This window comes from Chiloscyllium plagiosum, unplaced genomic scaffold (assembly GCF_037043375.1).
Source record: "Chiloscyllium plagiosum isolate Xiang-an unplaced genomic scaffold, Cpla_swu_hap1 HiC_scaffold_40, whole genome shotgun sequence".
Lineage (NCBI taxonomy): Eukaryota > Metazoa > Chordata > Chondrichthyes > Orectolobiformes > Hemiscylliidae > Chiloscyllium > Chiloscyllium plagiosum.
This window is the reverse complement of record NW_028270178.1, coordinates 20,613,030-20,638,398: the sequence shown is the minus strand read 5'-3', so window position 1 is coordinate 20,638,398 and position 25,369 is coordinate 20,613,030. Positions and strand designations below refer to the sequence as shown.

Below are 25,369 nucleotides of genomic sequence, written 5' to 3'. Positions count from 1 at the left end.
CCAATGTCCATTAGAGCGCACACCCTGGAAATCCTACCTAAAGCTGGCTCGAAATTGCTGAGCAACATCCAGATTAGAAAAAATCAAAATGAACGTCTAATTGAAAGATCACCTGGTACTAATGGAGGTAGATACCAGCAGAGTTGCACCAGTGATTGAAGAACCAATCTTTAACAAAGTTCGTTTGGTACTGAAATTCATAAGTGTGTGTAAGACTTCGGCGAGACTGAGAACCTAACCCGAGGAAAGCTTACAGATTAGGGGGACAACGTCAGTTCTGGTCTCGCATGAGAAGCAGCTGGTCCAGTTCTCACTAATTGTGGTAAAAGTCTCGGGCCAGGGCTGACGGGAAGAAATTGTTTGAGAAAGGTTCTCTTTGATTGATTCAGTATTTTTCGATTAGAACATGGCTGCTGGAGAGAGGTCTGAACGAATTTCCTACAGCTTTTGCAGGACGGTTTGGGATTCCCAAAGGGGCCAAGGGCACCTTTACATGATGAGCAGAAAGCAATTCCCCGATTCTGTGAGGCCCGCTCTGTGCCATTTACCCGACAGGGAAAAGCAGAGTCAGAAATCAGGAGGTGGGAAAGGGGAGGAATCATCAACCCAGATCACTTTGCAAAACGGGCAACACCAGGCCTAGCTATTGTGAAAACTAATTGCTCGGTGTGTCATTGTGGAAATTTTAAGCAAACTGTAAACTAATTTTCAGAGCTGGAAAAATACCCAAGTCCTCATTTAAAGAAACAGCATTTTATTATGCAAAGTAAAAGGGATTACAATGAGCAATGGTCTCTTCCAGCCATGAGCTGAACAGCAGCGTGATCATGCGCAGGTTTCAAAAATGAAGTGCCGCCGAGAGGTTAATTCTGGTAGACGGGAGTTCCCAGAGTACCAACAAGAATCAAAATTACCGCCAGCCGGGAACGGCTGTGTAAATGCTGGACGATCCCGTTCCTTTCATGGGTTCAATGTTTATTGTAGTTAGAGTCATTCAGCAAACTCTGCAATGATCATTGAAAAGCTGTGAGGATCATGCGCGACACTTGGACTCCTGGAAACATAGGTCATGGAATGTTATTTTCTGGCAGGGAATTCCGGTATTGTTTTTCTGAGTTGAATGACATCTGGAATGTTCAGACGACTCCATAAAGTCCACCATCTAATGGCCGGGCAGAAAGAGCAATCCAAACATTGATCGAACATAGAAACGCACAGCACAGAGCAGGCCCTTTGGCCAACGATGTTGTGCTGAGGTTTAATCTTAATGTAAAATACAGTAACTTAACCTACGCACCCCTCAACTCACTTCTTTCCATGTGCCTGTCCAGCAGTCGCTTAAATGTCCCCAATGACTCTGCTTCCACTACCACTGCTGGCAACACATTCTATGCATTCTTAACTCTGCGTAAAGAACATACTTCTGACATGTCCTCTATACCTTTCCCCTAATATCTTAAAACTATGACCTCTCGTACCAGTCAATCCTGCCCTGGGGCAGAGTCTCTTGCTCTTGACTCTATCTATCCCTCTCATTTTCTTGTATATCTCGATCAGGTCTCCTCTCTTCCTCCTCTACAGAGAGAAAAGTCCGAGCTTATTCAACCTTTCTGCAAAAGGCAAGCCCTCCAGAACAGGCAGCATCCTGGTAAACCTTTTTAGCATCCTCTCCAAAGCCTCTGTATCTTTCCTATAGTAAGACGACCAGAACGAGACACAATATTCCATGGGTGGTATCACCAGGACAACGTACAACTTCACTTGATAGCAAACTCCCTGGCCCTTATTTTGATTATACGACCATACCGCACGCAATAACAGTGATAGCTCCAGCAGAGTTGCTGTTTGGCAGAAGACTCCCCACCATTTAAAACCAGATATTCCAGAACCTGAGAGAAGGGTGAAACAGCATCAGGAACGCCCATATCAGCATATGCCTCCTCTTAGTGAGAGAGGCAGTTTAAAATTAAATTAATCGGAAGAAGCGAAATGGGGCTAGACGATATAGAATGTGTGTGGGGAGAATTGAGAAAACATGAAGGTAATGAAACCGTTATTGGAGCATTGTATAAGCCTCCAAATAATGTTCAGGAGCTGGGGCGCAACACACACCAGGAAATAACAAGATGTTCAGGAAAGGCAAAGTAACAGTCATCATACGAGATTTTAAAATGCAGATGAACTGAGTAGAAAAGGTTTATCGTAGATTGCAAGAAAATGAATTTGTTTAATGTTTACGAGATGGCTTTTTGGAGCAGCATGTTGTGGAACCCACGAGGGAACACTCAGTGCTGGATTTAATGTTGTGTCATGGGGCACACTTGATAAGGGAGCTCAAGGTGAAGGAATGCGTCGGAAAAGTGATCAAAGTAAGATTGAATTTACTCAGCAATTTGAGAGGGTGAAGGCAGAGTCAGAGGTAACGGAATTACTGCTGAAAAGGCAACGACAAAGACATGAAGGAAGATCTGGATAGAATTGATTGGGAGAGGAGCCGAGCAGGAAAAACAGTGGAACAGCAATGGCAGTCATTTCTGCGAGTAACTCAGGAGACAAAGCAGAGATTTATCCCAAGGAAAAAAGAGACATGAAACAGGAAGGATGCAGCAACAATGGCAGACAAGGGATGTTAGGGATAGCATTAAAGCAAAAGAGAAAGTATATGATGTGGCGAAGGGTTGTAGGCAATCAAAGGTTTGGGAAGCTTACAAACATCAACAGTGGCCAACACAAAGGGAGGGAGAAAATTACTTATGAGGGGCAAACGAGCAAGCAATAGAAAGGAAGAATGGACGCGTTTCTTTCGATATGTAAGGCGCAAAAGAGGGGCAAGAGTGGACATTGACCCCCTGTTAAATGATGCTGGAGAGATAGATTTGGAGAACAAGGAAAAGGCTGGGGTTTGAATAATTACTTCATTTCTGTTTTCACAGTGTAAGACAAAAGTAGTATCCTCAAAATTTAACAGAACGATAGGGAAGAGCTGGGTATGGTGGCCATGAACAAGGAGAAGGTACCAGAAAAACTGAATGGGCTGAAAGTGGATAAGTCACCTGGACCAAATAGACAATACCCCCAGAGTTCTCAGGAAGATAACTGAAGAAGTAGTGGGGGCATAACGTGACTTATCAGGAATGACAACATCCAATGAATGTCACACAGGACTGGAAAGTTGGTCATGGGACACACCTATTTTGAAAGTGAGAAAGGCAAAAAACGGAATATTGCAGACTAACTAGGCTAACCTTGGTCGTGGTTAAGATCCAGAAAACATTACGAAGGATGAACAATCTGAATACTTGAATGTATACGCTCAAAAAGAACACAATCAGCATGGTTTCATCAATGGGAAGTCGTGCCTGACAATCTGCTGAAATTCTTTGAGGAAATAACAACAAGGTTGGACAAAGGAGGAAGCCAATAGATATTCTCTACCTGGACGTCAAGAAGGCCTTAGACAAGGTCCGAAACATAAGGCTACTGAATAAGGCAAGGGCGAGTGGTGTCACAGGCAAAGTGCAAGCACAGATATCTTTGTTGTCAGGCCAAAAGCAAAGAGTGAGGATAAAAGGGTCCTTCCCAGGATGGCAGCTGGTAACAAGTAATGTTCCACAAGACTTCGTTTTGGGACCACAACTTTTCACTCCATACATTAACTGTATAGATGAAGGAAATGAGGGCATTCTGACTAGGTTTGCAGGAGAAACGAAGATAGGTCGAGGGACAGGGATCACTTAGGAGGTGGGGTGGCTTCAGAAGGCTTTGTACAGGTTAGATGAATGGCGAAAGACGTTGCAGATGGAGTAAAATGTGGGAAAGTGTAAGGTCATGCGCTTCTGGAGGTAAAATAGAAGCATTGCCTATTTTCCAAATTATGAGAAAATTCAGAAGTCTAAAGTGAGAAGAGACTTCAGAAACTAGAAAGGAGTTCGAGTTCAGAATTCTCTCAACGTAAACTTGCAGATTGTTTCAGTTATGAGTAAGGAAAATGCACTGATGGTGTTTATTTTGAAAGGACTTGAATATAAAAGCAGAGATGTACTTCTGAGGCTCTATAAGGCTTTCGTGAGACCACATTTGGAATATTGAGTGCAGATTTGGGCCTGATATCTCAGGATGTACTGGCCGACTTCAGAGGAGGTTCACAAGAATGGTTCCAGGAATGAAAAGCTGAACATATGAGAAACGTTTGAAGACTCTGAGTTTACACTGTATGGAGTTGAGAAGGATGAGGGGGCGTCTAACTGAATTATGCAGAATATTGAACGGCCTGGACATAATGGATGTTGGGAAGATGTTTCTATTGGTAGGACAATTAGGCACAGTCTTGGAGTAAAAGGAAGGCTTTTTTTAGAATAGAGATAAGGAGAAGCTTCTTCAGCCAGAGAGTGATGAATCTATGAAATTCGTAGCAAGAGCAGGCTGTGGAGGCCAGGTGATAAAGTACATTTAAGGCAGAGGTAGATAGTTCTTGAGTATCAAGGGAACCAAGTGTTCCGACGAGAAAGTGGCAGAATGAGATTGAGAAACTTATCGGCCATGATTGAATGGTGGAGCAGACCCCATGGACTGAATGGCTTAACTTCTGGACTGTACTTCAGGGAAAAAAAGTTTGGTGTCAAAACCACAGCAATGGCGGTGTATGGGTATGAGGTAGAGTCGAGATGAGGTTAGCTCCCGTGAGTTACGAAGTTTGGGTAGGTCAGGCGGTCCTGGACAAGCATGTAGATCATATGAAAGCGATTACATTGCAAACGGGGCAGTAGCCAAACATACCTGCCCTCTCGGAGCAGCCAGAAAGGCTGTCCCAAACTGTGGGTTATCCACCTCAGTCGAGCGTCGAAGAAACCTGAAGAAAAGGATGAATCTCTCCCGAGCTGCAGGTGGATGAGGTTGGTTATGGTTCAGCACATGTAACCCGTGACCGAGTCAGAATCAGAGGAAACAGACTTGGGGTGGAAATGCCCAGGGAGGAGTTACAAGATAAAGAGCGGGCTTACATCCCTAGACTTGATGGGGAAGTAATATCATCATTGGAACAAGGGACCATGAGATCCTTGGCTGGGGATGTCAACCTGGACCAATCATGGAGCTCTGACTGACAAAGATAAACTGGAGATTGTCTCTGCCGTGTGCCTATCTCTCTTCTGCAATGATGCTCGTAGCTGGGTCCTTGGAGAGGGAGCATGTTGTGTCCAGCAATGCTGGCGATCTCTGTAGGGAGAGTTTGTGACTGCGGGGGATAGAGTACTTTGCTTCACTCTGCAAAACCATTTTCATTTCACCTTTACCCTTCCCTCTCTTTCACTTACTTTTCTCACGCACGCCTTGCCCTTATTGGGCTTTGCTTGTTAATGATTAGCCGGCCACATGGCCACATGAATTTCCTGGTGATGAAATTAGAGCAGAAATATGTACAATTGTGTCTTTTTACTGAGTCTGTCCACACACACTCAGCCACGGGTGCACGGGTGATGTGGGAGAAAAATCAGCGCTACTACTGTGCAATTGTCATGTCGGAGATTTTTTTAAAGGAAGTGAAAATGAAAACAGAGAAAACAACAGGAAGGTCTCTGCCCTCCAGGCATTGGCTTTGAGGTGGCTGTTTGGAGCCCATGTCTTATACACTTGTAAATAAAGGGTGCTTTGGTGAAGGGATACTGGCCTCAGCGCAGTTATTTACGTGTTAAATGAAAGCATTCCGTTGTTATGCATGAGAATTGATTGGAAATCTGAACTGGAATAAAGGAGAACAGTCAAATGGCTGTTGGCGTATTTAGTTTGGCAGGTGGCACAAGGGAGGAAGCTAAATACACAACTGTTTTCAATCGGTTACATGTGCAGAAATTGTCAGTCCATTTTCCTTTTGCTTTATGCAATAATGTAGACGTTGGGGCTGGGCCAGCATTGATAGCCCATATCTAGTTGGCTTTTGAAGCTGGCAGAATTCTCCGTGTTGTGCACTTGCTGGATGGCTGACCCACACCCCTTTTGGAAGGGAGTTTTGATCCAACAATAGTGAAGGAAACAGGGATATATTTCCCAGTCTAGATGGCAAATGACTTGGAGGGGAATATGCTGTGCGTGATGTTCACATGTATCTACAGTCCTTGTCTAGATGGAATTGATCATTTGTTTGAAGATGCTTTATGAGGATCTTCAGTGAATTTTATGCATGTATCTTGTCGCTGGTACACACAGCTGCTGATGCCTTTTCGTGGTGGAGGTGCTGGAAGTTCGTGAATGTGGTTACAATAAAGCAGTTGCTTTGTCCTGGATGGTGGGAGTCAAAAACTGTGTTGCTGGAAAAGCACAGCAGTTCAGGCGGCATCGGAGTTGGAGGAGAGTCGACTTTGCGGGCCCCATTATCAGGAACATGGGGGTAGGGGTCCCAAGGGGGCTGAAAGATAAATGAGAGCAAATGGGGATTGGCAGAGGGAGGGACGTTGACATTCTCCTTGCACTAGATGGTGTCAAGCTTAGTCAGATTTGTTGGGACTGTACTCATGCAGATGAATGGATTAAGGGTCGTCAATATCAAACTGAAATGGAGAGTTTTTTTCTGATCACAGAGTTTGGAGACTTTGCAACTACTTGACACAGAGAGCTGTTGTGCAATAGTCCTATATTTAAGGCAGACAGAGACAGATTCCTGATCAGTCAGGGATTGACAATTTCTGGGGAAAGGTTAGTAAAGTGGACATAAGTAGTGTAGGACCAACCATGATGCTATTGAAGGGTGCAGCAGGCTCAAGAAACCGAACAGCTGCCTCTTGTCCCTTATTTCGTGGTCTGAAAGACCTTCTATTCAGTGCCCCAAGGAGCCACCAAACGTTACACATTCCTTGTTAGACAGGAAAACCTGAAGACAATCACTTGACACTTAGTTCCATTCCAAATATCAAATGGAGCAATTCGCTGGGGGCACCATGTGCATATCCACTGAGCAAAGCAGATCATGCCCTTTGTTTACTTTTAGTTCAGCACATTATGGCTGCTTCACGATTTCCTGCACGATGAATCGCAGTGATTAAATATTTTTTTCATAAATGGTATCAGTGCTTAGTATTCTTTCACAGTAAAGTTTGGTGCTGAGTCTGTGTTCAGAGCTCCTGAGATACGGCGAGGGAAATGACCTTTCACTGTACGTTATAGTTAATGGACCTGGAAATAAGCAGGAGACAGTAAAAATAAAGAACCACAATTGCAGACAGGAACGGAAACGTCAACTGGCATTTTATGGCAGATTAAACAAAACAGAATGTAAGCTGCACACAATGAAGAATTTTCAGGAACGTTTACAGTCGGATACTATAAATGATGGAGAGTGGAGATGATGTAAAACAATGGGAACAACTGGACAAGTTGTTTTCACGAAACATTGCCAGTGACTGAGTGTGAATAGTGGAAGGCACTTTAAATATTGACCAATACTACTGGTCAATTCAGATCCCCAAAATGAGAGTAGTTTGGAAGATTTAAAAATTTATCTTTGCATTTGGCTGCCACGGGACATGCTCACTTAAGGCAATCACTGTCCTTTCATCGCAAGATCATAAACTTATTAATGAGAAAATGCAAAGCTTTAAATACATGAGCCATCGGTAAAGGTGTTAACATGAAACAGAAAACGAACGGCTCAGCCTTTTGATCAGGAACATCATTTACACATTCTCAACTTCAGTGAAATATTATTCGAAATTCAATTAATCATTTTTTTTTGCACCCCTGATTATTTCCAATCTTTTTGGCTAAGATACGTCTTTCCAACTTTGAGGACATCGAATTAATGTCAGTTAATGTAGCCAGGTAAATTTCATAAGATCTTTCGCGCGGGAAATCCTATTGTCAGACTGGAAATACATCTTCAAAGAGAAGTCAGACTTTTTTGCTTATTTCAACAGTTTAACAATTCGAGTAAATGGATACCTTATTCTGATGATTAACTTCTCACTGAATTGAGTTTGTGTTAGAGTGTATACGCAGCTGTTCGTGCACAAACTCAGAAGTGTAGCATGATTCCAATTTCTTAAAAGACAAATATTGAAATATTCAAAGTCTTGTCCTTATAATTATAGTTTACTGCTCGCTGGACTAAAACTGTACGACAAGTGGTGTCAACAGCAGCATACATTTAGCAGAAAATGCAAAGAGCAAGATGGTAGATTTTCTCCAGGTGACTACCTGAGATTCAATATTATTTTCTTCATTTCCGTGCATCTGGAGGCAAGAACGGATATGGTTGGCTCTTACAATATGCTTGACTGTCAGAGCATTGAATATCAAAATCGATACAATTGGAAGTAATGTTATCATTATAATGTTAATCAATACATACTCTTTCCAAAAAATGATGAGTAATAATCTGATATTATGACGCAAAACCAGAGCACATTATCAATAACAACTGAAGGAGTAAATACAAAGTACCAAATGATTGAAGGCTAATAGCTGACCACACTCACAGTTGCTATCACTGCAAATGCAGTTCCCGTATTACAATATCTTGCTCTCAGCTTCTGGCAACAAACTGCTACAAACTGATCAAAAGTGAAAGAAACTGTGAACCAAATCGATCGCTCCAAGTCTGCAACATAGAAAACAGCTCTCAAGGCAAACAGGAGTAATGGATAAGAAAGTAACTGGGAAATACAGACTGTTAATTAAGTCCAGTAAGACATTAAGTATGACGAGAAGTAGATCTGCTGTAGACATTGCCAACAAATAGTGAGTGATGCTATTTGGAGAGCCCAATATTGCCTCGATTCACGCTCACAATTCCCACGAAATTAACTGCAAGTAAAATAAAGAAAGGGACGCTCCTTCATGGCTGGGGTCACAGCAAAGAATTCGACGTAACGTGTCTGCTAAGTCATTCAAATTGCCTCATTTTAATAGATTGTCTCAATTACATGATACATGGTGAAAAGTCATAATGGAAACATGGACTACGCAAAACATAATGAAATAAAGACATGTTGGGAACCAATGGAAAAATAGAAAAAAAATGAACAAAACTGAGGAAAAATTGTGTTATGATTCAAAAGTTCAGCTTTTCTCTGGTTTTCTTTGCTTCGAACAGACTGTCAGTGGTGAAACTGCTGGGCCAAAAGAAACAGATTAAGGCTGATCCGCCTCGCTCTCCGGCATCTCTCCTGTGACACCCTGGATTTGATTTTAGCTTTTGTGCCAAAGGGTGTTTATTGGGATTGTTGCAAGTATTTACAGCAGCAACGGTAATTCAGGACAACTGTTGGGTCTTCAGAATGGATTACATTATTCTCTATTCTTTTCCCTTTTGTTTGTATTTCATCAGATAATCTTGCAAATCAATTCTGTTTTGTTTAAAACTAAGTAGTTGGGCCAGCTGCATCACAACTAGAATATCCACTTGACAGTTTTAAGGACAAGCAAATTTAGGGTCTGGGCTACTTTCTTGAAATGCTTTGAGGAGTTCTGGCCTGGTGCATAATGGATTCGTTATTGTGTGTAGCCATTGGGCGTGCACAGAGATAATTCATCAAACATAATTTAAAAGCAGCGAGCTTCGTTCGTGATGCGTGGATTCCAGAAAATATTGGAAGCGGTATCACTGAGAGTATTTGAAGAAGAGATCGATAGATGTTTGAAATATCAAGGAGTTGCGAGTTATGTGGATCTGGAATGAAAGACACGTTGAGATTTGGGGCAGATGATTATGTAGAATAGATGGCAGATTTGAGGATCATCTGCTTCTGCTCCTGTTTCCCACATTCTTATATGACATCATGATTTTTTAAACATCATTGAACTGTGAGAATTCAAGCTTTGAAGAAGATGGACCTATGGGAGGAAGAACTTTAAAAGGAATAAGCAAAATTACCTTTATGTACAATCCTGTTTGATCGTTGAACAATAAAAAAAACCTGGGTAAGAACAGCAGAGTGCAGAAATCGAAGTAAAAGGAATTGAGGACCACACTCAGAAATGGATCTATTGATGTAGGGAGGAGAAATAGACAGAAGTATAGAGTAACCAATCAACTGTTTAGGTGTGGCACGTTGAATCTGTGGACAGCACTGCTGCCTGACAGTGCCAGGGACCCGTGTTTGAATTCATCCTCGGTCGACTGTATGTGTGGAGTTTGCACATTGTTCCCGAGTCTGTGTGGGTTTCCTGAGAGTGCTCCTCTCACAGACCGAAGATGTGCAGGTTAGGTCCATCGGCCAATAGAGTTAAGGAGAATCCAAAGGGGTTTACAAATATATTACAAAACTGTAAGTAGGGAGATAATATGGCCCCTCAAAGATCAGCAAGGCGGCCTTTGTGTGGAGCTGCACGAGAAGGGGGAGGTACTTTACAAATACTTTGCATTAGTAAGTACTGTGGAAAAGGATATGAAAGATATAGAATTTGGGGAAACAGATGGTGACATCTTAAAAAAATGTCCATATTACAGAGGAAGACTTGTTCGATGTGTTGGAACTCACAAAAGTAGATAAATCCCTAGATCTCTGTGGGAAGCTAGGGAAGAGATTGCTGGGCTTACTGAGATATTTTTATTATCAGGTGAGTTGCCAGAAGACTGGAGGTTGGCTAACGTGGTGTCATTGTTTAAGAAAGATGGTATGGACAAGCCAGGGAACTATAGACCAGTGAGCCTGACGTCAGTGGTGCAGAGGTTGTTGGAGGGAATCCTGAGGGACAGGATGTACATGTATTTAGAAAGAAAAGGATTGATTAAGGTTGCTCAACACGGCTTTGTGCGTGAGAAGACATCTCTCTCAAAATTGACTGATTCTTTTTGAAGTAGTAATAAAGAGAATTGATGAGGGCAGAGCAGTCGATGCGATCTATATGCACTTCAGTAAGGAGTTCGACAGGTTTCCCCTGGGAGGCTGGTTAGCAAGTATCGATCTCATGGAATTCAAGGAAAACTCGCCATTTGGATGCAGAACAGGGTCAAAGGTAGAAGGCAGATGTAGTGGTTGAGGGTTGTTTCTTTCAAACTGGAGGCCTGTGACCAGAGGAGACCTGCAAGGATCAGTACTGGGTCCATTACTTTTCTTCATTTATATAAATGATTTGAATATGAGCATAAGAGGTATGGTTAGTAAGTTTGCAGGTGACACCAAAACTGGAGGTGCAGTGTACAGCGAAGAAGATTGCATCAAGTTACAATGGGATCTTGATCAGCTGGGTCAATGGGCTGAGAGGTAGCAGATGGAATTTAACTCAGATAAATGTGAGGTGCTGCAATTTGGAAAAGCAAACCTTAGCAGGACTTAGACACTTAATGTTAAATTCCTAGGGAGTGTTGCGAAACAAAGAGACTTTGGAGTGCAGGTACCTTGCTCCTGGAAAGTGGAGTCGCTGGTAGATAGGACAGTGAAGAAGGCGTTTGGTATGCTTTGCTTTATTGGTCAAAGTATTGAGTACAGGAGTTGGGAGGTCATGTTGTGGCTGTACAGGACATTGGTTAGGCGACTGTTGGAATGTTGCGTCCAATTCTGGTCTCTTTCCTACCGGAAGGATGTTGTGAAACTTGAAAAGGTTCAGAAACGAGTTACAAGGGTTAGAGGATTTGAGCTATAGGGAGAGTTTGAATAGGCTACGTCTGTTTTCCCTGGCGCCTCGGAGGCTAAGGGGTGACCTTATAGAGGTTTATAAAATCATGAACGACATGGATAGGTATAGACAGACAAAGTCTTTTCCCTGTGGTAGAGGTCTCCAGAACTAGAGGGCATAGGTTTAGGGTGAGAGTGAACAGATATAAAAGATACTTAAGGGGCAATCTTTCCACGCAGAGTGTGGTATGTGTATGGAATGAGCTGCCAGTGGCAGTTTTGGAGGCTAGTATCATTGCAACATTTAAAAGACATCTGTTTGAGTATATGAATAGGAAAGATTTAGAGGGGCATGTGCGGGGTGCTGACAGGTGGGACGAGGTTGGGTTGGGATAACTAGTCGGCAAGGACAAGTTAGACCGACGGGTCTGCTTCCGTGCTGCATACATCTCTGACGCTATGACTCTATGATGATTGCAAAGCTGTGAGCATCATCCGTGATAAACAGGCTTCTGAAAGTATTGGTCACAGACAACGGGACAGTATTTTCAAGCAAAGCTTTCCAGTATTTCCTGACATTGAATGGCATTTGGCATGTTCAGACAGCCCCCTGACATCCACTGCCCAATGGTCTGGTGGAAAAATCAGTCCAAACATTGAAGGCAGGTTTAAAGAAAGAGCCACCAGCTTCAGTGGATACCAAAAATCTCCCAGGTCTTGCTCGATTCTCGGACCATCCCTCACGCAACAACAGGGGTAACTCGAGCAGAGTTGCAGATGGGGAGAAGACTCCGCACAAGGTTCAACCTGATATTCATGGACCTGATGGGAGGGTGAACAACATCATAAACACCAATACCAGCACATGTCTCCTCTGAGAAAGAGAGATAGTTTACCTCAGTGGCGAAGTTTGATGTCGAAACCATATAAATAGCTGTGGCTGAGTATGAGGTGAAGTCAATGTAATATCAGATTCCGTGGCTTAAAGACTTTGGGAAAGTGAGGTGGTCCTGAACAGAAGTTTAGCAAATATGGAAGCTGCTACTTTGCATAGAGGACAGGACCAACACACACTTGTCCCTCAAAACGGCCAGAAAGGCTGTCAGAAACCATGCGTTCTCCCTCTATGTCTCGTGTCGAGGAAATCTCCGAGGCTGAGATGGATGCAGCCTCGACACATGCACACACAGACAAGGGGGCTGAGTGACGTGGGGGAATATCAGCGGAACTGATGTCCAGGGATCATGTAGGAGATAAATTAAAGAAAAGAGAAAGTGAAAGAGAGGAAGAAAACAAACGATCTCCTCACCCTCGGCACTGTCTTTGAGCTGCCTTGTTTGGAGCCCATGTGCAGTGTGCTTGGAAATAAACAGTGACTTGGCGAAGCGATACCGGCCTTTGCACGGTGCTTTCAGTGTTAAAAGTAAGGACTCCATTATTACGAACGAGAATTTATTGGAAATCTAATTTGGAATGAAAGAAAACAGTCACTTGTTCCTTGGCAGATTGAGTCTGCCGTGTGCGACAAGGGAGGAAGCTGAACCCACAGTTGCTTTTAATCAGTTACATGAGCACAAATTACCACGTCAGATTAATTGCGTTCTGTTTTGGAGCGGATGGATGTTTCTGGATGTTGTAACAATCAAGCGGGTTGCTTTATCTGGATGGTGTCAAAAAATTTGCTTATACTTAGTGTCAGTGCTCAGTATTTTTTTTTCACAGTGAATCTTGGTGCTGAGTCGCAACATTCAGGGAACTACTGAGATACTTTGATGTGCATGACCATCCACGGTGTATTGTAATTAATGTGCTCACGAACAAAAGGAGAAAGTAATAACAAGTCACAGCTACAGACAGAAAACTTAAACCTAAACTGGCATTATATGACAGCTTGAAAAAAAAACAAATATAATGCATAACAAAAGACAGAGGTTCAGGAGTGTTGACAATGTATTTTATATGCATAGTTTCTCCGATGTACAGTGCAAGTTGGTACACAATAATGTAACAACTGGGCAAGTTGTTTTTTCTTTGGAAGCAAGGCCATAGACTGAATGTGAATTGTGGAAAAGATCTTTGTATCTTACATATACTCATCCAAGCCGCTAATAATACCAGTAAAAGTAGATTTCAGAATGACAGTAGTTTGGAAGATATTCAGTTTAATCTTTGCATTTCGTGGTAGTAAGTCACTGAACATGTTCACACGACGTTGTCACTCAGCTTTCAGCATAAGAATGTAAAACTGATTGATGACACAAAGCAAAGCATTAAATACATTAGAATTTCGAAACGGGCTTCACATGGAACAGAAAAGCAAAGACTCAGCCCTTTAAACAGCAATAGCTATTAGAGATACCCAATCTCAGTGAAATATTATTCGAAATGCAATTTGTTATTTTTTTACTGAAGTGGTTATTGCCCATTTTCGTGGTTGAGAGACTTTTTTTCCAATTCTGAGGACATGGACTTCTTTTCATTTAATGCAGCCAAGGAAATTCCACAAGCTCTTTTAAATTGGAGATCGTGTTCTTATTCTGGAAGGAGATCTCCAAATACTGGTCAGACCTGTATGCTTATTTGCACAGTTTAATAATTCGAATAAATGGATATTTTACACCATTGATTAACTCCTGTCTGAATTTAGTTTGTGTTAGAGCGTATATGCAAGTGTTGGTGCACGAATTCATAAGCTGTAGCATGAATCCAATTTCTTGAAGAACAAAAATTGGATCATTGAACGTCTTGTCTTGATAATTATAGTTTATTACTTGCCAGTTGAAAGAGTGTATGACAAATGTCATCCACAACAGTATAAAATTAGCAGACAAGGCAAACAGTAGGATGATGGATTTTCTCCTGTTTACCACCTCTGGATCAGTCTTATTCTGTCCATTTCCGTGGATCTGAAGACGACAGCGGATGCGGTTAGCTGTTAAAATATTCCTGACAGTCAAAGCATTGAATACCAAAATCAGCACAATTGGAATCAATGGTGTAATTATACTCTCAATCCCTTCATACACATTCCAGAATAATGATGTTTCATAGTCTGATTTGATGATGCAAAACCATGGTACATTGTCAATAACATCTGAAGGAATAAATATAAAATACCAAGCAACTGACCGCAAACAGCTGACCACACTCACAGTTACTATAACCACGAATGCAGTTCTCGTGTTGCAATATCTTGCTCTTAGCTTTTGGCAACAAATTGCTACAAACCGATCAAATGTGAAAGCAACTGTGAACCAAACTGAACAGTCCAGGGCTGCAACGAACATAACAACTCTCAAGGCACACACAGGAGTGATGAATAAGAAATTAACTGGGAAATAAAGATTGTTAATTCGGTGAAGTAAGACATTAAGGATGACGAGAAGTAGATCTGCTGTCGACATTGCCAACAAATAGCGAGTGATGCATTTGGAGAGCCCACAATTGCCTCGATTCAGGATCACAATTCCTACTACGTTAACTGTAAGAAAAATAAAGAAATGTACTCGTCTTCACGATTCGACACACAGCAAAAACATCATATATCTGCTGAAACATGTATCTGCTAAATTAGACCAATTGCATCAGACTAATATATTAACTCAATTACACGATGCATAGTGAAATGTTACAATGGAATTATGTACTCAAGCAAACCAGAATGAAATACAGACATGTTGGAAAGCAATACAGAACAGAGTAAATCAACAAATACTTCAGATTAAAAATCATAAAGAATGAAATGTTTTAATGCAAGTATGTCATACTAAGAGATTAATTGAAATGTTTCAAAGATTCTTCATACTTATTAAACTATTAATGGAAGAAAAATCAAAGCAAAATGGTATTAAGCACAAGGTATTTCATATAAGGAACGGAGTACATGACCACACAACAATTTTTTTTATGAAGTGGAACTGGCATGGTTGAATATGAGAACTGGGTTGTTGGACTAACCTGTCATTGATCGTGGTCACATGTTTTCTCATGTATGCTAGTCACAAATCTGTAGGGGCTGGTAATGAGGAGAGCTAGTACTCGTACATGAGCAGGCATAAGACCATAAGGGAATCATTTTGGAACTTGGTGAATATAGTACTCTATTAAAACAGTAACACAGTATTTGGAAGGTGAGATTACAACCCGATTGATTGACAACACATCCACATATATATCCTCCACCTCCACCAACACCGCTCTGAAGCAACAGTGTGTACTATCTAGAAAATCCACTGCAAAAGTTCACCAAAGATTTACAGACTTTACCAGCCACACCCACAAGCACTTCCAGCCAGAAGAACAGGGCATCTGATACATGGGAGCATCGCCCTTTGCAAATTCACCGTCCTGACTTGTTAATACATCACCGTTCCTTCACTATCACTGTATCACCAACATGAAGTTCCATGCCCCAGGGCATTGTCGGTAAACCCACAGCAGGTAGACTGCATTAATTGAAAAAAGTGTCACCATCTTCTCAAGGGGCAACCAGGGACAGGCAATATATATTTGTCTGCCACTCACATCCCACACATGATTGAAGGAAGAGCCAAGACTGTCCAGGAGAGTATTACAAAACTGAACTCACCAACGTACATCCATAACATGATGTTCCAACACTATAATCAATGATCTGTGCTATGAAACATGCCAAATGCCATCTTTCCACATGTATATTTGACACGCAACATCCAATCAACTCTGCACCTGAAACCTGATTTCTCTCTGTTTGGCAGCACTACCGAGGTCCCTTCCATTAATTACTTCCCTTGCTCATCTTTACAAAATGGAACACAACGCATTTATCTAAATTTGGTTCCATCTGCTAACCCTCAGCCAATTGACCCAATATATCAATATCCCTTTGTAATCTGAGATAAACTTCACAATCTGCAATGTCACCAATGTTGGTGCCATCTGCAAACGTTCTCACCTGGCTTCAAGAGAATTTCTTCTCTCAGAGGGTAGTGAATATGAGGAATTCTCCGCCCAGAAATTTTCAGAATTCAAATCACTGAACGTGTTTGAGGCAGAGGTCGATATTTTGAAATATCAAGAAGTCGAGGGCTATGTGGTGGTGGAAGAGAAGTGTTGAGACTTGGGGTAGATGGAGTTGAAAAGTGTGGTGCTGGAAAAACACAGCAGGCCAGCAGCATCCGAGGAGCAGGAGAATCGAAGTTTCGGGCGTAAAACCTTCTTCAGGAATGAGGCTGGTGCGCCAAGCGGGCTGAGACAAAAGGTAGGGGAGAGGGAACTTGGGGGAGGGGCGCTGGGAATACGATAGGTGGAAGGAAGTGAGGGTGAGGGTGATAGGCCGGACAGGGGGTGGGAACGGAGTGGTCGGAAAGAAGATTGCAGGTCAAGTGGGTGGAGCTGAATCCAGGGGTTGGGACTGAGATAAGGTGGGGAGAGGGGAAATGAGAAATCTGGAGAAATCTACATTCATCCCGTGTGGTTGGAGTGTTTTTGGGCGGAAGATGAGGCTGTCATCCTCCAAGCTTCTTGTGGCCGGGGTTTGGCGATGGAGGAGCCAATGATCTGCATGTCCTTGGCGGAGTGGGAGTGGGAGTTAAAATGTTCACTCACGAGGCGGTTGGGTTGGTTGGTGTGGGTATCCCAGACGTGTTCCTTGAAATGTTCCGCAAGTGGGTGCCCTGTCTCCCCAATGTAGAGGAGACCACATCGGGTGCAGCGGATACAGTAAATGATGTGTGTGGAGATGCAGGTGAATTTGTGACTGATATGGAAGGATCCATTGGGACCATGATGGGAGGTGACGGGGGAGATGTTGGCGCACTTTTTTCACTTTTTGCAGTTGCGGGGAAGGTGCCGGGAGTGGGGTAGATAAGCCATGATCTTCTCGAACTGATGGCAGGCAAAGTCTGCTCCTGTTTCCTATGTCCGTATGACTTATGATACATCAGGAATTTTTAAAGATCATGAAAGTGTGAGAATTCAAGCTTTGGAGAAGATTAACATATCGGGAGAGATACTTCAAAAGGAATCAACAAAATGAACTTCATGTACCAGCATGTTCGATCGATGAACTGTTTAAATCAATCTGATTCAGAACAACAGAATGCAGAACTCCAAGAAGTTCTGCATTGCAGACCATGTTCATAAATTGGACATTTGATGTAGGGAGGAGAAATAAAAAATGTTACACAGAAACTAAACAACTGTTCGGTGCTGTACGGTGGCTCAGTAGTGAACAGTGCTGCCTCAGAGCGAAGTGGAACCGGGTTCAATCCGACGTTTGGGCGACTGTCTGTGTGGAAATTGAATGTTCTCGTGTGTCTGCATGGGTTTCCTCCGGGGTCTTTGATTTCCACCAACAGCCCAAAGATGTGCAGGTTATGTGCTATGGCAATGCACTGTTGTCCCATCGCATCTGGTGATGTGCACGCCAGGTAGGTTAGCCATAGGAAATGTAAAATCATGGAAATCGAGTCGGGGGGAGGCTGTGGGTCTAGTTTGGCCCGTACTAGGAGGATTGGAGTGGAGTCATAGAACATAGAAGAATACAGCGCAGTACAGGCCCTTCGGCCCTCCATGTTGCGCCGATCCAAGCCCACCTAACCTCCACTCGCCCACTATTCTCCATATGCCTATCCAATGCCCGCTTAAATGCCCATAATGAGGGAGAGTCCACCACTGCTACTGGCAGGGCATTCCATGAACTCACGACTCGCTGAGTAAAGAACCTACCCCAAACATCTGTCCTATACCTACCCCCCCTCCCCTTAATTTAAAGCTATGCCCCCTTGTCATAGCTGACTCCATACGTGGAAAAAGATTCTGACTGTTAACCCTATCTAAACCCCTAATCATATTGTACACCTCTATCAAGTCACCCCTAACCCTTCTTTTCTCCAATGAAAACAACCCCAAGTGCCTCATCCTTTCCTCATACGATCTTCCTACCATACCAGGCAACATCCTGGTAAACCTCCTCTGCACCCGTTCCAGTGCCTCCACATCCTTCCTATAGTATGGCGACCAAAACTGCACACAATACTCCAGATGCGGCCGCACCAGAGTCTTATACAACCGCAACATGACCTCAGGACTCCAGAACTCAATTCCTCTAACAATATAAGCCAGTACGCCATTTGCCTTCTTCACCGCACTATTTACCTGGGTGGCAACTATCTGCTCATCCACACTACCAAGTATCCGACCATTAGCCCAGTACCCCATATTTTTGTTACTCTTATCAAAGTGAATCACCTCACACTGACCTACATTGAACTCCATTTGCCACCTTTCTGCCCAGCTCTGCAGCTTATCTATATCCCGCTGTAACCTGCCACATCCTTCCTCACCGTCTACAACTCCTCCGACTTTCGTATCATCCGCAAACTTGCTCACCCAACCTTCTCACCCCTCCTCCAGGTCATTTATAAAAAATGACAAACAGCAATGGTCCCAAAACAGATCCTTGTGGAACACCGCTAGTGACGGCACTCCAAGATGAACCTTTGCCATCAACTACTACCCTCTGTCTTCTTCCAGCCAGCCAATTCCTAATCCAAACCTCCAACTCACCCTCAATGCCATACCTCCGTATTTTTTTGCAGTAGCCTACCATGGGAAAAGCTTATCAAACGCCTTACTAAAATCCATATACACCACATCTACCTCTTTCCCGTGGTCCACCTCCTTAGTCACCTTCTCAAAAGATTCAATAAGGTTTGTGAGGCACGACCTGCCCTTCACAAAACCATGATGACTATCCTTGACCACATTATTCCTATCCAGATGTTCATAAATCCTATCCCTTACAATTCTCTCTAAGACTTTGCCCACAACAGAAGTGAGACTCACCGGCCTATAGTTATTAGGGTTATCCCTACACCCCTTCTTCAACAAGGGAACCACATTTGCTAGCCTCAAATCTTCTGGCACTACTCCAGTAGACAACGAGGACATAAAAGTCAAGGCCAATGGCTCTGCAATCTCCTCCCTTGCTTCCCAGAGAATCCTAGGATAAATGCCATCAGGCCCAGGGGACTTATCTATTTTCACCCTTTCCAGAATTTCCAACACCTCTTCTCTACATACCTCAAAGCCATCCATTCTACTTAATTGTAACTCAGTATTCACATCGACAACAATGTCCTGTTCTTGAGTGAATACTGACGAAAAGTATTCATTCAGTGTCTCCCCAATCTCTTCAGCCTCCACACGCAACTTCCCACTACTATCCTTGACTGGACCTATTCCGACCCTAGTCATTCTTTTATTCCTGACATACCTATCGAAAGCCTTAGGGTTTTCCCTAATCCTACCAACTAAGGACATTTCATGTCCCCTCCATGTTGCTCTTAGCTCTCTCTTCAGGTCCTTCCTGGCTACCTTCAGGTCCTTACCTCAATCGCCCCAATTGAACCTTCACGCCTCATCTTTACATAGGCCGCCCTCTTCCATTTAACAAGGGATTCCAATTCCTTATTAAACCACGGCTCAGTCACATGACCCTTTCTTCCCAAACTAACAGGTACATACTTATCAAGGACACTCAATAGTTGCTCCTTGAACAAGCTCCACATATCAATTAACGGGCCAAATGGCCTGCTTCAACACCATTGGCGTTCTATGATTCTATGAACTGTTCTGCGGAAGGAATTTCAGGCAGTGTGAAATGCTGAATTGGCAGTAATGATAAAAACTAAACACATGCGAATTGAACCCGCTGTCCTGCTGGTTCACTTAGACAATAAAATGTCTATATGATAAAATGATGATGTTAAATTGCACAAATGAACTTTATTACTCTTCCAGAAAGAAAAGAAGAAAACATTTGACTCAATGCCTTTGAACGCAATGCTGAAATAAAAATCTAAACCACCTTGAAGGTTGCTGCACAGGTGGATAGAATGGTCAAGAAGGCATATGGCATGCTTGCCTTCATCAGATGGGGCATTGAGTATAAGAGGTGGCAGGTCATGTTAAATCGTGCAAGACGTTGGTTCGGCTGCATTTTGAATACTGTATACAGTTTTGGTCGCCACATTACCAAAATGATGTGGACGCTTTGGAGAAAGTGCAGAGAAGGTTTACGAGGATGTTGCTTGGTATGGAAGGTGGTAGCTATGAAGAGAGGTTGAGTAGTTTCAGTTTGTTTTCATTCGGAAAAAAATGGGATTGAGGGGAGACATGTTTGAGGTTTACAAAATCATGAATGGTATAGGCAGGGTAGATAGAGATAAGCTTTTCTTCCCAGGGTGAAGGATTCAATAACGAGAGGTCACGCTTTCAAGGTGAGGGTGCAAAGTTTAAGGGGGATACACGTGGCAAGTAATTTACACAGAAGATGGTGGGTGTCTGGAACGCGTTGCCAGCAGAGCTGATAGAGGCATGCACGGTAGATTCATTTAAGATGTGTCTGAACAGATGCATGAGTAGGTGGGGAGCAGAGCGATACAGATGATTAGGAATTGACCGACAGGTTTAGAGAGCACATTTGGATCGGATCAGGCTTGGAGGGACGAAGGGCCTGTTCCTGGTCTGTAAATGTTCTTTATTCCTTGTTCTTGTTCTATGTTTTTATCAGTGCCGGAACACCATATATAATCTGACTAACCTCCCTTTATACACAGAGCCAGATGTTTAAAATCATCGATATGATCTCCTAGCCACCCTGTTCAGAGATATCATTTCGCTTCTCTGGAGTTGGTGGCAAATGAACCTGGGATCACATAGTAATTCATAACATCGATACAACAGAGTTAGATGTTGCTGGGAATTTACAGGGAAGCCACTGCAACTCACCTAGTTGATTTCTTTTACAGTCAGATTGTAGGTGACCACACTAACTAACCCCAGGCATCATGCTGTGTCATTATTCATTCAAGCTCACAACAGACAGACTCAGTTGCAAACGTTATCACATGGATAGAACACAACGCTGATGATTTGGAATTTAACTTATTTTGCACTGTTGCCTTTGTTAATGTACGATAATAATTTACATCTTATGCTAATCATTAGCCTTTGAAAAATAATCTAACAACAACAAAACACACAGGACCACTCGATCATCAGGCATCAGAAAATAAAGAAAATTTACAGACCAGGAACAGGCCCTTCGTCCCTCCAAGCCTGAGCCGATACAAATGTGCTCTCTAAACCTGTCGGTCAATTCCAGCAGTACAAACACTAGAAAATTACTGCAATCATCCCAAGAAGACAAGCTTATTCTGAACTAAATGGAACATGCAACCAACTCACATACATACGAAAAGCGAAAGTTGCATGCACTCATTAAATATTATTTGTACACATGCGTACATGTGCATGTACTCATGTGTTTTAAATACACAGTATTAGACATTTAACATCTTGCACAAGAATTCGTGAGCGGTATTTTGTCCCGTGTCAATGGAAAGATGTGTTCGACTTGAAGGGGGATCAGAGGGCATTCACAGGAATGAAGGCTTTGCCATATGAGGAGCTGTTGAGGACTCTGGAACTGTACGTGATGGGTTTCAGATATGTGAAGGGGAATCTGATTCAAACTTTCAGTACACTGAGAGACTTGGATAGTGTGGACGTGGAGAAGATGTTTCCAAAATAGGACAGATCAGGACGTGGGGTTCAGCCTGAGAGTGAAGGGATGACACTTGCGAACTGGGATGAGGAGGAATTTCTTCAGCGAGAGGATTGTGAATCTGTGGAATTCAGTGCCACAGAAAGGCTGGGGAGACGAAGTCATTGAGTTCATTCAAGAAAAAGTTAGTTTCTTGTTGAATAAAGTAATCAAGGGACACAGGAGAAAATCAGGGCAGTGGGGATAGGAAACATATCAGTCACGATTGACTGACGGAGCAAATTTGTGTAGCGAAATGACTACATTCTGCAGATCTAACTGAGAATTTCTCTATCCATAAAAACTAACAGATACTCTGAGGTTATCTAACATTTTCGTTGTTTATTGCTGCAGTTTGCCTTTTTTTCCAGCAAATATCAGCCCATTTGATTGCCATCACATCCACAAACCATCAGTCTGTTCCCCTCCCCCACAGTCACTTAGTCACAGCAGGGTGTACAATCTACAAGACATATTGCAGCAGGTCACCAAGGTCCCTCAGACAGCTCTCCTTCAACCTCACATCCGCTACTGACTAGAAGCAGCAGATGGATGGGAATGACACCACTTGCAAGTTTCCTTCAAGACACTCGCCTTCATGGCTTTGAAACACATCACCATTCCTTCAGTGTTGTTGAATCAGTTAAACGACATTTGGACAGCTGCATGGGTAGTAAAGGTTTAGGGGTAATAGGCCAAATAGAGGGAAATAGGACTTGCTCAGTTCCGGAAATCTGATCAGCAATGGACCGAAAGGTCTGTTTCCGTGCTCTATGACTCGATGTGTATGCTCTAACATCCAATGGCCTGCAGTGGTCTAAGAAGGCAGCTCATAACTCTGAAGGGTAACTCGGGGTGGGGTACAAATGCAGATTCAGCCTGCTCTGTATTGTGGCTAAGTTCTCTGTAAAACATTTATAAATAGACCTGCTTCAGCAGACGGAATTAAACAATAAAAACCATGAACTACTGGTGAAACCACGAAAGACACTTAGGTTAGAAATAACCAAAGCCATGGAGAGTAGGTCAAATTTCAACAAAGAATGAGGGAGTCGGATTAAAAAGATTTGACACAAACATACAAACCAAAAGAAAGACAAATGTTGTAAATCAGAATCAATGACAAAACAGTTGTTGGAAAGTTCACAGGACCCGAAATGTCAACTCTGATTTCTCTTCCCAGATGCTGCCAGACCGGCTGAGATTTTCCAGTAACTTCTGTTTTTGTTTACATAGACATAACTGGATTTAAGAACTTACTAATAATGCCAACAGCTGCAAGTATCGGGTAGCAAATGCGTGCTATCTGCAAGATTGTTGAGTATTCCATTCTGTCCCTGTCAGGTCTGTCTGTTCCGGTGGTGTCAATGATTCTGTACGTCGAAACACGGTGACATTGTCAACACAGGCTCATTTTATTTGGAAGCAAAATGTCCATTGAGACAATAAATCTGGCTGAATCAACATTAACGGTAGTTGCACTAATCTGAACAAGCAGCAAGCTAACCATTTTCCTCTGAGGTTTATTACGTAATATAACTTATTTTGAAGAATAAAATATCACTAATTTCTTGAGAATAAGAATTAGATTTTTTTTCCATGTTACTCAAGTGCAGAATTATATGGCGACAGTGAAAAATACAGGCTGCATCATGTCATCTTTCCCAGCAAAACCTGAGGAACAAACCTACCTCAGTTCAAACTCTAAAGCATAAAATAGAAAAAAAAGTTAAAAGATTAGTTTTGAAATGTTTTTGAAAAACAGAACAATATGCTACAGTTTGAAACAAAGCTATTTTGTACGAGACTGAGATGTAGCTTTCCCTTCTTTATTGTCTTTTCAGTGAACAAAATACTGCGACAGGTTTGCCAATGAGTGGGAATCTCCCACAGATTGGTCCTCATGTCCTTTTCTTTCTGATGAAATAATGGAGATCTGCATTTCTGAGCGGAGATTCCATTCAGGGTTATTCTCAGGAGTGTGGAACTGTACTTCCATCCTGAAAGATCATTCCTGGCTAGAACTGTCTGATAATGCAGAAAGGAAGTGCGATTTGACTGTGTTGTACGGGTAAGCGGCATGGTGGCTAGTGACATACAGCATCAAGTTTATTCGGTGCTGGTTGGTTAGTGTGCCAAGGTACCAGCTATGTAGGGTTCTGACTGGTGAGGAGTTTGAATGCCACCTAGGTTGTGGGAAGTGTAATGATTGTGTTCCTTGTTTGGTGGTTGCAATCCTGGTCCAATCAGGGAGCCCTGGCTGACAGATATAAACAGGAGGGTCAACGATTCTGATTACTCTGAGAGCTGGCTTGAAGAAATAAGACCAGTATCAAGTATTTTACATGTATAAATAAAGGGTGACTTGGTGACGGGATAAAGACCACTGTGGAATTACTTCATTGGCGACGACAGTAAGATGGACGAGGTATACGTGCAACAGTGCTTACTAGCAGAAATCCAACTGGACTTCAAACAAACGTTTCAAATGGCTTTGTCATTCGAAAATGCATCGTGTGGAGCATATCGGCTGCAAGGCATATCAGTGCAAGTAGACAATCTCACCAGATCACTGAGCTATGGGTCACCTTTTGAGTAAAGGCAATTGTATTGCCTCGAGACATATCTGAATAGATGGTCTCCAGATCAGTTCACATCAAAACCTCAAAACAAAGCCACACCTCGGCCAAACTGTTAACACTTTCATCAGTATCACAGCTGATAAGCCATTGTACTTGCTGTGGTTTGCATTCTTGAGATAGTGAGAGAGTAGCACTACACCAGAAGTGAGCAAGATAACTGATCGGTCAATGTCCATTAGAGCGCACACCCTGGAAATCCTACCTAAAGCTGGCTCGAAATTGCTAAGCAACATCCAGATTAGAAAAAATCAAAATGATTGAAAGATCACCTGGTGGTAATGGAGGTAGATACCAGCAGAGTTGTACCAGTGATTGCAGAACCAATCTTTAACAAAGTTCGTTTGGTACTGAAATTCATAAGTGTGTGTAAGACTTCGGCGAGACTGAGAACCTAACCCGAGGAAAGCTTACAGATTAGGGGGACAACGTCAGTTCTGGTCTCGAAGGTGAAGCAGCGGGTCCAGTTCCCACTAATTGTGGTAAAAGTCTCGGGCCAGGGCTGACGGGATGAAATTGTTTGAGAAAGGTTCACTTTGATTGATTCAGCATTTTTCGATTAGAACATGGCTGCTGGAGAGAAGTCTGAACGA

The 25,369-nt window shown here is 42.6% G+C and overlaps 1 protein-coding gene across 1 annotated transcript; it reads right to left on the bottom strand.

Moving 5' to 3' along the window:
- Window positions 1-14,122: 14,122 nt before the first annotated feature.
- Window positions 14,123-23,467, bottom strand: LOC148138388 (putative G protein-coupled receptor 139). Its single transcript, XM_087981543.1, has 2 exons — window positions 23,398-23,467; window positions 14,123-15,027 (listed from the first exon to the last, which is right to left on the bottom strand). Exons 1-2 carry the CDS (start codon window positions 23,465-23,467, stop codon window positions 14,123-14,125), a joined length of 975 nt encoding a protein of 324 aa, XP_087837669.1.
- Between the last annotated feature and the right edge of the window lie 1,902 nt (window positions 23,468-25,369).